Source organism: Drosophila novamexicana, unplaced genomic scaffold (assembly GCF_003285875.2).
Source record: "Drosophila novamexicana strain 15010-1031.04,08,12 unplaced genomic scaffold, DnovRS2.1 tig00000932-arrow-arrow-pilon, whole genome shotgun sequence".
In the NCBI taxonomy this organism is placed as follows: domain Eukaryota; kingdom Metazoa; phylum Arthropoda; class Insecta; order Diptera; family Drosophilidae; genus Drosophila; species Drosophila novamexicana.
In genome coordinates this window covers 918,880-936,391 of record NW_020824832.1, presented here as the reverse complement: position 1 = coordinate 936,391, position 17,512 = coordinate 918,880, and the positions used below count along the sequence as shown (strand labels likewise).

At 41.3% G+C, this 17,512-nt stretch overlaps 1 protein-coding gene across 5 annotated transcripts in view; it reads right to left on the bottom strand.

The window, feature by feature from the left end:
• Window positions 1–1,561: 1,561 nt before the first annotated feature.
• LOC115765151 (zwei Ig domain protein zig-8) overlaps window positions 1,562–17,512 on the bottom strand; it is a 188,084-nt gene continuing 172,133 nt past the window's right edge. For 4 of the 5 annotated variants that reach the window (XM_030708556.1, XM_030708557.1, XM_030708558.1 and 1 more), the window contains one exon: window positions 1,562–2,743. In XM_030708556.1, coding sequence (XP_030564416.1) covers window positions 2,475–2,743 — 269 coding nt within the window. In that variant the 3' untranslated portion in view covers window positions 1,562–2,474. The remainder of the gene's footprint in view (window positions 2,744–17,512) is intronic. The other variant, XM_030708559.1, reaches the window with a different exon arrangement.

Here is a 17,512-nt window from a genome sequence, read left to right as displayed (position 1 = left end):
ACTGACATAAATAAATATATTACGTACGTATGAAAGCCAAATTTTAATTTTTGTACCATAGATTATGTTTTATATCGCTTATCGCTCTCTGGCGCTGGTACGGGGCGGTAGGAAAGAGTTTTTAAGTATGTATATGTATGTATGTACATATGTATTTATCGTTCGTGCCTGTATTTATATTGCAAGAAGTTATAATATGTTTCTTTGGCATATGCAAAAAATTGATTCTTTTTAATTGAACTATCTCTATATATAAAACTGTTCGTCCTGACTGACTACCTGACTGATTGGTGATCAACGCACAGCCCAAACCATAAGAGCTAGGAAGCTGAAATTTCAACTGTAGTTACCTTATGTGATGAAGGTGCACTTTACGACGGCGTTTCGGGAAATTCCACCCACAACAATGGAAAAATTGCGGAAGTTTGTATGTAACTTTTTTGTTTACCATCCCATCGGCATCAAAATTCAAATTTAAAAATTAATTTCAAAGATCTTTGTTCAAATTCACTTGTGGGGTGTTTCACACTTTTCAAAAAATGTATTACACCTTGGTGGAAATGGGGGTCAGAGATATGGTGGCTGTCGTCTCGCATTTTTGGAAAATCAAAGCTTTCACGGTGGAAAGTGCAATTCAATTTTTTTATACCCTGAACCCATTAAAAATGGGTAAAAAGGTTATATTGTACTTGTGCGAAATGTTAATTAATGTAACAGGCAGAAGGAAGCATCTCTGACGCCATAAAGTATATATATTCTTGACCAGCACCAATAGCCGAGTCGATCTAGCCATGTCCGTCGGTCTGTCCGCCCGTCCGTCCGTATGTATGAACGCAAGGATCTCAGAACCTATAAGAGCTAGAGACTTGAAATTGTAGATGAAGTTGCTCCTAGTTCCCGCGCAGATCGAGTTTGTTTCCGATAATCGATAACTTACTCCGTTTCCAAGCAATCGATAAAAATCGATATCGATATCCTGTTTTTTGGGCGATTTTGGTAAATAATAAGAGCTAGATTCACCAAGCTTGACATATAGCTTCTAAAATAGAATATGTATATGCATTTGATGTTGCAAGAAGAGGGTTCAGAATATCCCCTAGTCGGGAGCTCCCGACTAGAACCTCTTACTTGTTTTATTATTCAATGGCCCCGCGCCATTGTAATCACACACATACATATGTAAGCGTATGCTCTCATGCACATACATACATATTTTAATATGTGGGTTCTTAACGGTAAAAGCAAGCAATTGCAATTGCTGTGAAATGAATACATTTTTTTATATTTACTTTTATTTCAAGTATTTTTCACAATATGATTTTTTTGCAGATTCACTTTTTCGCATAAATGGTCCTTATTCCTTCTCACAAGCACAAGTCACTTTTTTTTAAAGTTACTTATTCAATTGTATTTAGAACACCAGAGCAACAATTATTTTATTTTTATTGTGTCCAGGGCTATTGTTGCTTTTATAAGTTGTAAAATTCCCAGCTTGCCATTAAATAAAAAATACTTGGTATTCAGATCAATTTAATTTTAATTTTAACTCTCTTCGAAGCGCACAAACTGTTTGTGCAGACGTAACTGAACAAAATAACGGACGATCGATCATCAGACTGTCCATCGATGCCTATAGTATTTATCTCTTTCAGTCATTAATGAATTACTGACATTTTTGGTATCATGTACATATGGTGATGTTTTACGCAACGCAATTATACTATTTGTTCATGCCAAATGTGGGCATGTCTTACAATTAGCAATATCTCATGTAAGATAATATAATTAAGTGTCCCTTTAAAATTTCCAACAAAATTTTTTTTGGGCCCAGCCTAGAGTGTACGTATGTATATTTTTATATTTATATACGTACATATATCAATATATCTATATTAAGCTGCATATAATGAACTCTTGTGAACGCTAATTTTCTTAAATTTAGCTACATACATATATTCTAGACGAAACAACGACAAATAAAGTAAATTTCCTTTGGGGCCTGTAATTATATAAATTTAGACATATGCATAAGCTGAAAGTATGCTAGTTGCTTGCTTATCAAGTGTTATATCTTGAGGGAGCGAAATAGAACAGACAGGTATTCAAGCTCTAACTGGCAAAGATTACCTTTGAAACTTACTTTAAGCAATGAGAAATAGAAAAATTAGACTAATAGCATTATTTACAATATCTGGTTGAGAGTGTCTGTGTGTATATCAGTGTTGTATATTACTGTACCTGTGTTATCAAGCACCATTCCCAAACATGATGCATTTCAAAGCCAACATGCAGAATTTAAAAAACTCCTATTATTCAATAATATATTAAGAAAATTTATCAAAATTTCTGGGTTGGCTTGAGTAAACTGCTTTTTTAATTTAGTAATAACGAGATCTAAAAACATGAGACAACTCAGAACCCTAATAAACTTAAAAGTTGCTTGTGTATATACATCCGCATTGTGTTTCACGTAGCTATGTGGCTGGCGGCCAAATGCTACTCTCCACTTGGTTTCGGTGTAGTCGATGACGTTGCTGCTCTACGCAGTTGATCAGGACGTTTGGGCTTCCTTGCGTGGATGTGGTTGAACCGGTTGTGTTCTGGTATGTGGTAGAGCGATGGATAGACTGCGCGTGTGACTCCAAAAAGAACAATAATCCGCATGAAAGCAGCACTAGTAAAAAGAATTCCGGCGGCTGCAAGGGCGCAGAGTTTCCATGATGCATGGCCGCAGGATGCTCTCCTGCAAAATTGGTACAGTAAGTAAATAAATCGCAAGATTTATAAGAAAGAAGGGCTATCTTCAGCACGCCGAAGATTTAATAACCTTGCAGACCCAACCATTCATAATGATCAGAACGCTTTGCCCGTATCTAAGAAGCATAGGGAAAATAGTTCATGCAGAGTATGGCTAAGACATCTTGTAAAACAAAAAAGTCTTCCATAGAACAAATTAATTTTCGATCTGTCGTTTCTATGGAAACTGTATGATATAAATAATCGAAGTGAATAATTTGGCATATGTACATCTAGCGAGCAGATTAAAACTAATAAATCCCGAGCTTGTTCAAGATATCTTGATCAACAAAATAGTTGTCCACACAACAACTTAATTTCCGACCGATCGTTCCTATGACAGCTACATGATTTAGTAGTCCGATGTGAATAAGATTTGGCAAAAATGTAGGGAGCATTGTTAAACCTAAAAATGGCGAAATAGGAACGTCTGATGATAGCTTTAAGTCTAAGAGGCTAGTTCGCATAGAAATATGCCTATATCAACGCAGTTGTTGATATTGATCTAGTATATAAATTTAGTAAACGTTAGTTTTTCTTTATACATTGTTTTGTATAAATGAATTTTATTAAGACATAATTAAATCGTTCAGATTATGAATGAGTTTTACGGGCTTGGACGTGGTGTCGCAAGGCATGCCGAAAATGAACTAAACTTAAGACAATATAAAATCATTTATTAAGCTACAAAGAATCTTTATTAAGTTACACAATGCAAGTTCATAGCTGCTGCAGAAACGCTTAGCTTGCGCCTCGTGCATTGCCGGCTGTGCAACGACATCCGGCCCAGAGCTGAGTCAGCGTCTGTGCTGGAGTACTCCCCCTCAAGTTAAGTCCACCCTCGGCCGACCCGATCACCTCGATCACCCTTTGAGCCGTAGTCTTCGTCCTGATGATTCGCCAATAGGTGAAGCCAATGCAGATGACTGTGCCACAGGCTGCTCCAAAAAGAACCAACAATAATGTCAAGTTGATTTTGCCCATTTCGTCTTTGACTTCTTGTGTTGTATCCATATTGCGTTCATTTAATCGATGACGGTAAGGGAGACTGAGGATGCCCTGATGACCTGTGATATTTAACAGGGGGGACCCTGAGATACCTGGGAACCAGTTCTGAACGTTGTTGCAATTTATGTACCTTTTTCCTTTTATAGTGACCCAATCATTGAAAGTTATTAATTGTGTGCCACGCACCCATCGTTGATGATGACTATTCCGTCATCAACCCATATGATTGCGTCTAGATTGCTTGGCTACATTTCGCAATAAGCTACGCCGCCAGCATGAAGTTTCTAGGTGGATGAGCTGTCTGTCGATCGTTGACAAAATGTCGTTCTTGCGGTGGCTGTGCAGGTCTTCAGCACGTAGTGTTGACCCTGGCATTCTGCAATGATGTTGTTCTCCATTCGCAGCACATGGCTTTCTTGAGCGACCGGATCGATTGTAATTTTGTCGCAGTTGTATTTATTTCTGTTCCTTGCCAAAAGCGTTTCGTATAAATTGCCGGAATCAATTTACCTACAGCAGCCTTTAAAATTTGGTTAACTGTGAGGGTGATTTGGTTAATCTGATCCTGTACTCTCGTAACTTAATATAAAAGAAACAAGTAAGACGTTCTAGTCTAGACTAGGGAATACCCTGAACCCTCTTATTTTAACACCAAAAAATTAAAAAAAAAAAAAAAAATTCCCTTGGCAGGGTTCGAGCTCGCAACTGACCGCATTACTTGCAGTCGACTTTACTCAACAGCCACACAAAAAAAAAAAAATTAATACTTTCCCCGGCAGGGCTTGAACTGGGGACCGACCGCCCCACTTGCTATGCCTCTACTCAGCAGCCACACCAATACTTAAGTACTTATGATAAAAAAAGGAACTAAAATAGCATTACAGAAAAAATTCGCAATTACCATGCTGTTAGAATGCGATAGAATGCGAAGCAGACACGCATGAATACACAATTTCTTTACGTTTTCCCTAGCTGTGCCATTCAATTGCGCAGTTACATAAACCTTTGGTTTTCTCTTAACCGATCTTAATGAAATTTTCAGTATATCAGTATATCTTATTGTACCATAGAATATTTGTCTATTCTCAAAAAGCCAATTGCATTAAAATTGTGGCTTAGATTGGTTGGCAATATAAGTTGGGTTATTAACTTGATTTATAGCTCTGTGATGGTAGCGGGGAGGTGGCGATAGGTATAAAATGAAAGATACTTGACACATATATATAGTACTCTAGAATCAACACATTAAGTTTGGTGACTCTAGCTCTTATTATTTAAACAATTTGCTTAGAAAACAGGATGTAAATATCGATTTTTATCGATTGCTTGGAAACGGAATAAGTTATCGATTATCGGAAACAAACTCGATCTGCGCAGGCATTGGGAGCACCTGTCAAATGGCACAATAAAATGTCAAATTAAATATTAAATGGGAAACCGCACCTAAGGTTGTCGTTGTGGACCACACTCCCCTTAATGAGAACTGAACCCTTTTTCGCCGGAAGTCATTTTCTCTAGCTCTGAGTGTGTCCTCTGCCCTTTTAAGCTTATTTTGAACCTCCGTCGTTGATTCGCCTGGGAGTGAACGGACGGCATCAACTGGCCGCTTGTCAGTGACCGAATGGATCGTGTTGTTGTACTCCACTGTAGACAACAAGATTATGCAAGGGCGGCTCATTTGAAATTTATTTATTATCAGAAGCGAGCTGATAGTCTGGGAGTTCAGAGCTAGCTCAGTGTCGCAATAGATTGTTTTGACTCCCGGGAAGAAATTCATAGCTGTACTAAGGGTACTTTCAAGTCCTCTATTTTTCAAGATGGGATTGGTTGAACTATGGCAAATGAACTAGACAGTTTTGTTTGAGTACTTGTATTAAACTGATTTTTTTCTTACGAATCCCAGGTCCTCCAGCTGTCATAAAATATTGTGTTTAATTTGGGTCTTTTCCTCCTTGCCCCTTGCTACATATTATTATAACATGATATTTCTTAGCGTAGGTCTGTTCGTCCGTTCGTCCGTCTGTCCGTATGTATGAACGCAAGGATCTCAGAACCTATAAGAGATAGACTCTAGATGTGGGTGCTTGATGTGGGTGGTGATCGAGTTTGTTTCCGATAATCGATAACTTGATCCGTTTCCAAGCAATCGATAAAAATCGATATCGACATCCTGTTTTTTGAGCAAATTGGGAAAGAATAAGAGTCACCAAACATGATATGTTGCTTCTAGAATATTGTAGATATGTCAAGTATCTTTCATTTTATACCTATCGCCACCTCCCTGCAACCACCCCAGAGCTATGAATCAACTTTTATTACCAACCAATTTAAGCCACAATTTAAATGCAATTGACTTTTTAAGAGTACACAAGTATTCTATGGTACAATAAGATATACTGTAGAAAATTTCATAAAAATCGGTTAAGAAAACACCAAAATTATATGCAATTGCGCAATTGAATGGGGCAGTAGCTTTAAACATTTCTGTATACATGTACACCCACACATTCGAGCGCGTCTGCTTCGCATTCTAACAGTACGGTAATTGCGACTATTTTCTGTAATGAAATTTAGTTCCTTTTTTATCATAAGTACTTAATAATTGGTGTGGCTGCTGAGTAGAGGCATAGCAAGTGGAGCGGTCTGCCGGGAGTTCAAGCCCTACCGGGGAAAGTGGTGTTGGAATAAGAGGGTTCAGGGTATTCCCTAGTCGGGAGCTCTCGAGCTCTTACTTGTTATTTTTATGCTGCTGGCTGCAGTTGTACAATATGGTGTGAGATATATTTTACCGAGGTCAAAGTATGACTCTGTGTCACGTGTTCATGTGTGAACATTCTGCGGAGGGCCAACAAAGGTGATGGCCTGCAGTTTTACAACATGCGTTTTTACCGAAGGTTTAATTGACACTCGGTGTCAACTGTTCCTGTGTGAACAGCAAATTTCGAAATTTGTCAATACAAGTTTGTCAGCTGAAAAGATGTCTACATTTCCCCTGCATGTAAATTTCTTATCTCCTAGGGTGTATGTCTCTTCTCTCACTAACACTGAAAATGTCTACAACCCGATATTTACAGTGCCAGAACCTGGCAGTTGGAAATTTCAGTACCAAATTTTCCTGCACAAGCGCCAAAGTGTGTAAGTCGCAGTGTAACGCATTAGGTTTGACTACTTCCACTAATTCCGCGAGAAGTGATTCTCTGCAGGTAAATCTAAGGGAGTGTCGCCTCTTGTTTTTAAACAGGATAAAGGTTAGCTTTAGTGGAAAACCAGCCTCTTTAAGAATTATCAGGTTCTGGAAACAGCTCAAGGGCTAGTCAGTGGACTCAATGGTGTAAGTCAAGAAGAGCTCACTATGAACTGTTGCGAAGCATGCGACAGCAAATTGATGTATTTTTTACAGTTTAAGCAGTCCCAAAAGTAGCCTTTTTTCCAAACATTGATTAACAGCATTTCTCTGAAATCTTGGTAGAGTCACGGATGGAGTGGGTGGTAAATGGATTATCGACTGGGCGGCCTCCTTTCAGCCCATGGTGAGAACGAAAAGTAGAATTTTTTCCAAACATTGATACATAGCACTTCTCTGAAATCTTGGTAGTGCCAGGGATGGAGTGGGTGCTAAATGAATTATCGACTGGGCGTCCTACCCTTAAAAATTTAAGAACGTCAGAGTCCCCGTCCAAATCGTCAGCTTTTTGTGACTCAGCATTTTTTGCTGCCGCTGCATACCACATGTTGGCTCTGAGTAGTGTGATTTACCCTTTGGCGCCTCTGACCCGTTGCTCGGTCAGAGGCGTTCGTTCTCTTGTAAGCCTACGGGTTACTCGAGTTGACGTACGCTAGAGCCTACGATTGCATCAGAACTCTAGACATTGATGAGTTAACGTCCATTGGTTGCTGATCACTGCTGCCGTTGCTTTGCTGTCACTACGTTGGCCGGTCTGTTTGGGCAGCTGCCGTGTTTAATGTGTGCTTTTTGTAAGGGTATAGTTTGTATAGTATCTGTCATGATTAGCCTCGATTTCCTGTGCGAGCGCTGAAGCAGAGGGAAGATCGAGTGAATGTGATGCAAGTAGGACATCAGAAAGACTGCGCCTATGGCCAGAGATAAATATGCGCAAGGCATACCTGTAAACTTCTCGCACATACCTGTTGCTAGTGCTGCGTCCTACGGAATGTTGACTTTGTTTATGAGTAAAGGGAGTTTATGCTCAACTTCATCATAACATTGATGCAAGGTATGTTGCCATTGCCCTTGCCTGAGGGTGCCCATTTCTTGTTCGATAATATAAACTGGCTTGTCACTGTAGGTGAAATCTAAACGGTTGATGATAGCATCAAAATTTATCAGTGTGTGCAAACGAAGACAAAACCGCGTCGGCCAAACCACTTGTTTTGCTTCTGATAATTATTACTGCCTGGTAATGGCGAGAGCTGCCATTATAACGTTTAAATATTACTTTTTTTTGTTGTAATGTTTATTGTATTGAATAAAAAAAAACATACATTGCAACACCGTTGACTTAGGTGATATTTCGCCAAGCCTGGTTGGGTCCTCAGGCCTTATCGTGTACAAACGTCAAAGGCGTCTTCTTTAAATAAGGCTGCATCGTCACGTAGGTAGTCGGGGGGCTCCGGGGCGTCTCCTATGTCTTCGAATGCTTCGACTTGGCTGTCTATAGTCTCCATTTTGAGGTCTCTGTACAAGGTAGAATTTCTGACGTACCAGTCAGCACCGGTCATTCGGCGCAAGGCAAAGTTTTGGAGTGTCTGAATCCGTCTACGATTTGTACGAGATGCAATTCCCCAAACCTGGACACCGTATCTCCAAGTTGGCGCCACCACGACGTTTTAAACTGCCCGTTTGCAGAGAAGTGGCAATGGGCTGTTGGGGTTTAGTAGCCAGTTGGCCTTGGCCATCTTAAAGCGGCACTGCTTGAGAAAGCCGACGATGTGTGATGTACGCTGCCTTGAGGGACACCCGCTTTTATATAGCGAACAGCAGAGATTGCTGTCCTGACTTTGATTTCAAATTTGCGCCCCATTAGATATGAGCGCAGAAGTAGAAAGAAGTAGGGCGGAAAGGCTCATCTTGATTTTCAGATGGATATCTATCCAGACTCGATCGAAGGCCTGCTCAACGTCTATAAAGACTCCATAGCAATAGTCTTTTTCGTTGTAAGCCTTGAGAATATAGTTAATCACTCTGTGAACCTATTCAACAGTACCATGCCCAGCCCTGAACCCAAATTGGTGATCATGATGAATGGCCATTTGATCCATAAGTCTAGAAAGTCGGGCGACAATCAGTCTATCCCAGACCTACGACAAGGAAAGGAGGAGACTGATCGGCCGATATGACTCAGGGCCATATTCCGGCTTGCCCGACTAATGGATCATATAGATCCTCGCTAACTTCCACTGGGAAGGGAAGTGTTGCGTCCTTAATATGGCGTTGAAGTTCAACGCGTCGACCGAACCCCTTATTTTGCTTCTGATAATTTTTACTGCCTTGTAAAGGAGAGAGCTGCCATTATATCGTCTTAATATTTTATATGCTGTCATTGCAGCTTGGCGACATGAGTCATAAGTTTCTTGCGATACTGGGTATTTTGGTAATCAAGTGCAGCTTGTTAATTAATAACCGAACTCTGCAACAAGCCCGAACCTCCATGCCTTTGTGAGCAAATAACCGCTTAAGACTGGACGAACCGTCCAAGCCCAAAAAGGGCGCCGGTAAAAAAAGAATAGGTTGTTTTCTCTCGCCAGAAGCTTGCCACCCACCTGCAACCCACCCTTTTCCTCTTTATGAGCGTCTCCACTAAGGTTTCCAGAAGAACTGTGCCAGGCATCCTCAGCTTCGCCACGTTCTACAAGGAACTGGGCAGCATCGTAGCCGAGAACACCTACACCGTGAGAGCGCTCAACTCCAGCGACTGCCGCAACTCGGACGATTACCGAGAGGTGACAAGGCACCTTCGCGAGAGCAGCTGCGTGTTTCACCACCACCAACTGACAGAAGACCGGCCATACCGGATAGTCCTAAGAAACATACATCACGAGATTCTATCTAAAATTATTTCAGCGCAATTGGCTGACAAGGGGCACCACGTTGTCCGCATATACACCCCGTGTAGCAGAGTCAATAACGAACCACTCAACATGAGATTTGTTGACCTGAGGAAGGCGGAAAACAACAATCTAATCAAGTCCATAAATGTATTATGCAGGCAAAAAGTATCGTGGGAGAAGCTTTTCAAGACTTCGGGCCTAGTCCAATGCAGCAGATGCCAAGAGTACGGGCACACCAAGTCCTACTGCTCGAGACAATACGTGTGCAAGGAGTGTGGGGGCAACCATCCAACAACCGAGTTCACACTTGGCAAAGATAAGGATCGGTGTTGCTACCATTGTGGTGAATCAAGGGCTGCATGAAGGACCTGCAGTACGCAAACAAAGAACAAAGAAAGCAGAACAAGGCAAATGGCAGAGATGCAAGCTGCTCCAGAGACAGTCTCCCCCAACAGCCCCTCCACCCCGCAGCTCTGCTCCCGATCAACAATCCTTTACCCGCGTCCTTCGCTTTAGCCAGCCCGCCGATCGCGGAGCTTGCTCATCGTCTCGCAGAATGAACACAGGCAGCATTCCCAGCCGATCCCATCCAGCTGCTGATAACAGTCGCAACTCAGCCCTCGAGCTCAGGTTGGAGCAACTGTCCGCCAGATTTGATTGAGTGATATTTCTCGTAGAGACCCTACTGCAATCGCTAATAAATACTAGCGCAAAAAATAACAGTGCCTAAAATGAACTCCCTTAGGGTAGCACTGTGGAACGTCAACGGAGTTTTTTCGAAACCGAATGAGATCTCAGCCTTCATCGAGCTCCACCACATCGATCTGTTTCTGCTCACGTATCACCCTTAGAGTGCCAGGCCACACTCTCCACAACGCCAACCACCCAAACAACAGCCAACATGGAGGAGCAGCAATATTGATCAGGTCGTCCTTGTCACACCATCCGCTTGAGTCACTGCCATATGCCACTGGCATATGCAAGCCGCTGATCTCCGACTCGTATCCGACAGAGACGACTGAGGCACACTTTCAAGCCCTCTTCGACCAGCTCGGCCAAAATTCTTGGCGGGGGAAGATTGGAACGCCAATCATCGCTGGTGTGGAAGCTACCGGATGTGCCCTAGAGGGAGAACGCCTTTCTCTGCCATTGAAACCGAAGGCATCGAAGTTATAGCCACTGGAGAGGCAACGTGCTGCCCTAAAAGAGCTACTGCTACACCAAGTGCACTTGACTTCGGGCTCGACAAGGGATTCAGAAACAGCTGAGAATAAGAAGCCTGGTGGACCTGACCTCGTATCACCTCCCACTACTGATTGAGCTAGACGAAACACCTCAGCGTGTCGTCGGCACCCGCAAAATGCTCCCGCTATCTTGGCATTTAGCGGACCTGTCTCTCGGAAACCGTAGGGCTCAACGTCGCTATAAATCCGGCATGTGAGCTGGAAAGCTATGTTGATCTCCTCACAGAGAAATTAACGGAAGCTAGCAGACGTGCAGCACCGTAAACTCTGCCCCGCACTCACACCTTTAGAAGTTCCCTACTAAGCCCAGAAGCCAGAAGTCTCCTTGCCAACAAAAGACGTCTGAGGAGGTTGTGCATCCGTAACGGAGATCCCTCTGTTAAGGCGGGAATGGTCAGCGCGTCCAACCGGCTACAATGACTGGTGGCTAGGATCCGAAGAGAAAACATAGACACCTTCTGGAAACAGCGGGGCATGCTAGCACAGCTGGAGTCTTACTGCGCTATTAGCCTGCTGCTGTCCTGGAGGTATTTAAAGAGAAGCAATACTGCGTCGGAAAGTTCCTCGACGTCAAACAGGAGTTCGTTAAGGTCTGGCACGATGGCCTTCTGTCCAAGATCAAAGCCCTAGCTCCTTTCTGGCAGGATGCACCCTTAACGTGGCTGTTAAAGTCCAAAGGTCATCTATCAAAGGCATTAAAGGTGTCCCACAAGGCAGCGTCCTCGATTCGATGCTGTACACGGCGGACATCCCCATACAAGGACAAAACAGTGCAGCCTTTAGTCCCGCTAGACTGCTGGTGGCTACTAATGCAGATGACACCACCTGCCTGGCTTCACACGAATCTTTACGGCCTTGGTCCACGAAAGCAGAGCTAGTAAAAACGATGGTAACGCCTATCTGGACATATGCTATTTAAGTTTGGGGCACGACGTCAGCACACCAGCTGCATCGCATAAGAGTGGTCAAACCAAGGCAGCACGTAAGGTTGCAGGCCTGGTACGTGACAACCGAAGCCATCGACCGCGATCAGCGAAAGGTGTGAGATCAGTTATATTTCTGCAGCAGACAATACGCTGACAAGCTGCTGCAGCAACCGAACGCGGCCGCCAGGGTCCTGGCTGACCCCATCAGAGAGAAGCGCCTCCAAAGGCTACCTACCTACAAGAGCTAGACTCTTACAATTTTAGATGTGGGTGCTCCTAGTGCCTGCGCAGATCGAGTCATCCTGTTTTTTGAGCAAATTGGGTAAATATTAAGAGCTAAGAGTCACCAAACTTCAAATATAGATCCTTGCGTTCATACATACGGACGGACGGTCGGACGGACGGACAGACAGACGGACATGGCTAGATCAACTCGGCTGATCAAGAATATATATACCTTATGGGGTCGGAGATGCTTCTTTCTGCCTGTTACATACATATGGATTTTGCACAAATACAATATACCCTTATACCCATTTTTGATGGGTTCAGGGTATAAAAAAAGAAAATGAAAAACAGCAAGCACAAATTATCTGTCTCTTTATTACTCAATGGCTACAGCCTAACTCATTTTTGTGATTTCTAAGCACTGCTATGCATATACATCGCAAAGTTACGCCTTCCTCTTATCCACTCGCTTTCAACTTGCAAGCAGCTTAACAGATTTTTATAATTTTTCATTTTTCGACCAGCAAAGGCACCCTTTCTCAAAATTGGGTATTTTGACTATTGAAAATTATAATTTTGTATTTAGTGTTAAACTATTAGTACAATAAATATTAATTGTTTTCTTTTAAAATATATACCATTCTTATAAAAAAGGGTATCAATACCTCGACGCGCCAAATAGTTGTTGTATGCGTGTCTCACATATATCATCTCACACTTTTGGTGCAAATCTGTATATATGTATGTATCTGACAAGCCAATGGAAGTCTATGAATTTAAGAAAATTCATTCTGTTGTGCTTGTGACGTCACAGCCCAAGGCGTTTTATGCGCGATCATTTCGTTATAAAAATTATTACATATGTCAATAAATTATTTACTATAGAGGACCCTATTCATAAATTATTTAAATGTACATAATAAAAGTTGGAATATATACTACTCAAGACAAAAATAAGATTCTATGTGACGTCATAATTTCTTATGTTAACGTGCCGTGTGCGAACCCCTTTGATTTGAATGCCATGGCCTACTTGCATTCAAATTTTCTAGCTACTTGCGCCGGGACTCGGCTCGGCAACAACAATTAAGTACCCAAATTGTGCCGTTGTTGTCGCAAAGAACACAGTAGTATTATTTGTCCCTTTTCCTTGCACTGAGCTTCCTATGCCCTCATCATCGCTCACAAACCTCTTGATGATCAAAACGGGGGACGAAGAAAAAGGGTTTCGTGCACACTGCTGATGTTTTGCAAGTGATTTGTTGTTGCTTACTATGATAAATGAGCTTTATTGTTTGGGTTTGATGTTGCGTTTGCGGACCAACCCAATCTATCGCGTATAAATTTTAAAACGGTAAAAAAGCTCTTTTTCTCTTTATTACTCAATGATAAACAGCTTTCCAATTGCGATTGTATTATATTCTGTGCTGTGTTCTCTGATATTTTAATTGTTTGTTTGTTTTTTTTTTTTTTTGCTGTTGAGTATGGGTGGTGGCAAGTAATTTGGTGGGCTTCAGCATCGTTTTTATTAGCAGTCCCCTTGTTGAAATTTACAGCTTGCTTGGGGTTTTAAAAGCCAGCCGAGCTTTTGGAGTCTTTTCAGACATTTTGGTCTGGAGGCTACAACGTGAAACCCCCCGATGAGCCTGAGGTCTGGGTGGACGCCCAGATAGCAGATTGAGTTGGTATGCTCGATAGTCCCGCCATCACTCTGTAGCCCCCAAGTATTTTTGCGTTGCGTGAAGTCTACGTTTTGACCAGCAGCAGCCAGTCTTGCACAGTGCTCGTGCAGAAATACTCTAACGCAGTTTACCTTCTGCTCGAATGCCTCCAGAACGTGGATTGACTATCCGAACTTGCTCCGTGAACGTCATGGTGCCTTTGCGTGGGAGTGCCTTAACTGCTCTGTTGCCGATTTCATCGCAATCAGGAACTTCTTTAACTCGAGCGATTCAACTGCTTCCCGATCTCTGCAGGATTGGGAGAGCAAACCGCTGATTGGGAGAGCCACCTGCAGTGGCGCAGCGAGTGCTTCAGACACTTTACTGCGCTGTACGATATATGCGAGGTGAAAAGGTGTGAAAGTCGCCACCAGGTGGTCAGCTAACGAATTCGTCTTCTCCTTGCCCGATCAAAGCCACTCGGTTGCTGTGATTAATGATCGGAGAGCTAGGAATGGCTTGGCATCTAATATTTCTTGTGAATTTCCACAAAGAGAAGGTGCCGATGCCGTCATGTCTAGTTCTTTCCAGGATGCTGTTAAGATTTTTAATTCGGGTCGTTTCCGGCAGACAACGCAGCCAGTTAAACGTGTTGACCATGTGTACAATACATTAAAATAACAAAACTAAAAGCTTAATCAGAATACAAATATTTCTAATACGATAGCGGACAGTTTTGCAATGACCCTGTTATTTGTTATATCAGACCTAATGATTCGAAAGATATGGTAAGACTAAAGATTCAAGGGAAAGATTAAAAAGCTTTAGAAATGAGTTTAAAAGGGAAGCATTACTCTTCTTGAAGATTTTAAAGAGAGAAGCAATTATAGAACTTTAAGAAGTTAAATTATAAGGGCAAGCCATGTTATTAGGGAAAGAGAGGATGAAGCATCATCAGCGTTATTGTTTGCCTTATCCATCCCGATAGAAAAAGAATATGACTAAGTTGTAGCTTTACGCCTTAAGCTTACGAAATTATAAAACTGTCTCGTATTTTGATCCAGTTGCGTTTTGTTATGAGTGAGATAGTTCTCATAGCATTGGGAATTTATAAAACGAAAGATTGACTTGGAAAAAGAGTATTTAGCCAAGTCAACAGTCAACCCAGACTTATAAAAGTTAAGGGTGTTAGGGAAGGCTTAGAGCAGTTTTCATATCAACGGCGTCATATAAGCATCACCAATCAGGTGAATGTCGTTGAATATTCAATAGTTTTCTTTGCGAAAGCAACGTCGATACTTGTTGATCACCATTAAATATAGATAAGGATTGCAATAGATCATTGCAACTATAAAGACATGCCTTGCTGAAGGTAAAAGGCGGTGAATAATGACCAAGAGGTGTACGATAAATAAAAATCACCAAACATGCTAAGTAGGTGATTGGCACGCACATTACTGAAAACTTCTTTAATACAAGTTATATGATTAAACACATTTTTGCGAGGGGCAACAAGATGCAGCGTAATTGCTGTTGGCAATCTGGGCAGTTCTAATATTGCTAGAAATGTGCACATGTTGAAATATTTAAATGTTAATTAAATGCTTATCTGGTGAAATACTGGGAACGGCAGATGAAGGTAATATTTTAAAGAGCAATTAGGAAAATGGCCTATCAAATTTGAAGGCTCTTTATAAAAAAAATGTCCCTTATATTATTTAACTAATATTATTTCACCTTCGAAAATTCTGATATGCCAAAATATTCAGCCTCAAGTCTTAGAGACCAAATTGATACCGTATCGGAAATATATCCGTATCTGTATTCTTATGGCGATGACAGTGATGATTGCAATTATTATGTTAATTCACTGAACACTATCAAATGTACTACATATAAAATGACATAATCTCTACTAGAAGTACAGTTTGATTATGATACTCAGTCTTCATCACAGTATGCTGCTAAAATGAATCGGCGTTAAGAACAACAAATTGCTAAAGAGTCAACACCGAACAAGATTGAACCAAACAAAAAAGCCAACAAAATATGTATTAGGTCATTGTTTTTATCAAGGGTGAGCAGAAGTTCATCTAGGTTCTTGTATGGCAAAAATTCCTATTTTCAAGATATTTTTAACAAACTCAGCATTAAAGAGCTTCAAAGTTCTTACATATCTGCAAACCCTTAAGACAAACATCTACTAGGGTGTAAAATCTTCGCTGCGCCGAAGATATCTTACTTTTTCATTCTTTTATTCTTTGAACCCATTGAAAATGGGTAAATATACTTAATACTGTTTTTATGCAAATGTATATAACAGGCAAAAGGAAGCTTTTGCGACCTTCTAAGGTTTATCTATTTTCCTGATCAGCATTAATAAGTAGTCAAGTCGATCTAGACATGTCCGCCTGTCTGTTCGTCTGTCTGTCCGAATATAGGAACCCGTTGATTCCAGAATCTTTAAGAGGTAAAGACTTAAAATTTTGAATGTTGGTTCTCCTAGTGTCCGCACACTACGCATTTCATATAAATTGGAATTCCCGACAAATTTAAGCAACAATTTTAAAGCAATTGTCTCTTTGAAAATATATGAATATATTAAATTTTTGTGGAATTTCTGTATACGGTCGCTAATAGGTAAATTGGTTATACATATGTATAACGCCTCTTGGCCGGTGTCAATATTTTTATTGGGCAATGTCGTGCTACGCTACTAAACTGGGACTAAATTATAATTCTTAATGAACCAGATAGCTAAGCTCAAGTGTCTCACGGATGGTGACAGCGCTGCAGGCGTTACCCGCAATAGTGTTAATCTTACGCTTGTGCAAGATCACGCAATATGGTTTCCGCTACAAGGTCTACATTGTAGAGACGGAGTGATTGGACACTGGGAGCTTACTCAGCTGTTGTCTGAGTGCAAGATCGCAAGGTTCTCAGAACCAGTAAGAGCTAGATACATGTAATTTTAGCTGTAGGTCCTCCCGCGAAGATAGAGTTTGTTTGTGATATTCGATAACTTGCCCCGTTTTCAAGTAATCGATCAAAATCGAATCGAGATCCTGATTTTTGAGCAAGCTTGGTATATTATAAGAGCTATTGTCAACAAACTTGACATGCACAAATTTGTATTGCCCACCAACTTAAGCCACTTAAGCCTTTATGTGAAATAAAGAAATATTCGTAGGAACGTCGCAGTTGGTTCCAGTAATGTTGAATAAAGAAATCTTATATGCGGGAGAACGTGTTTGTTTTATTCAAAACTGATTTTAGATCTGAAACTTAAATCAAATCCATGTCTGCATGAAGCCTAACAATGGCAACGGCGACAATGTAATTTTAGCGGTTGGCATGATCGCTGAATTCCAAAGAAGGAAATGTTGCGCACGCATGGTCAGCAATTTTGACCATGTTGCAACACATCATCAACCTCTGAGTTAACCCCTCCCCCTTTAGTTGATGCTTATCTTCATGCGTCCGTCAGAAGTATGAGACGTTATTGAATAGTTGGACTCTAGCTGGTGTGAGCAATGACGTTACCATATGTGTAGTCCTACACAAATTAATAGGCCCATAG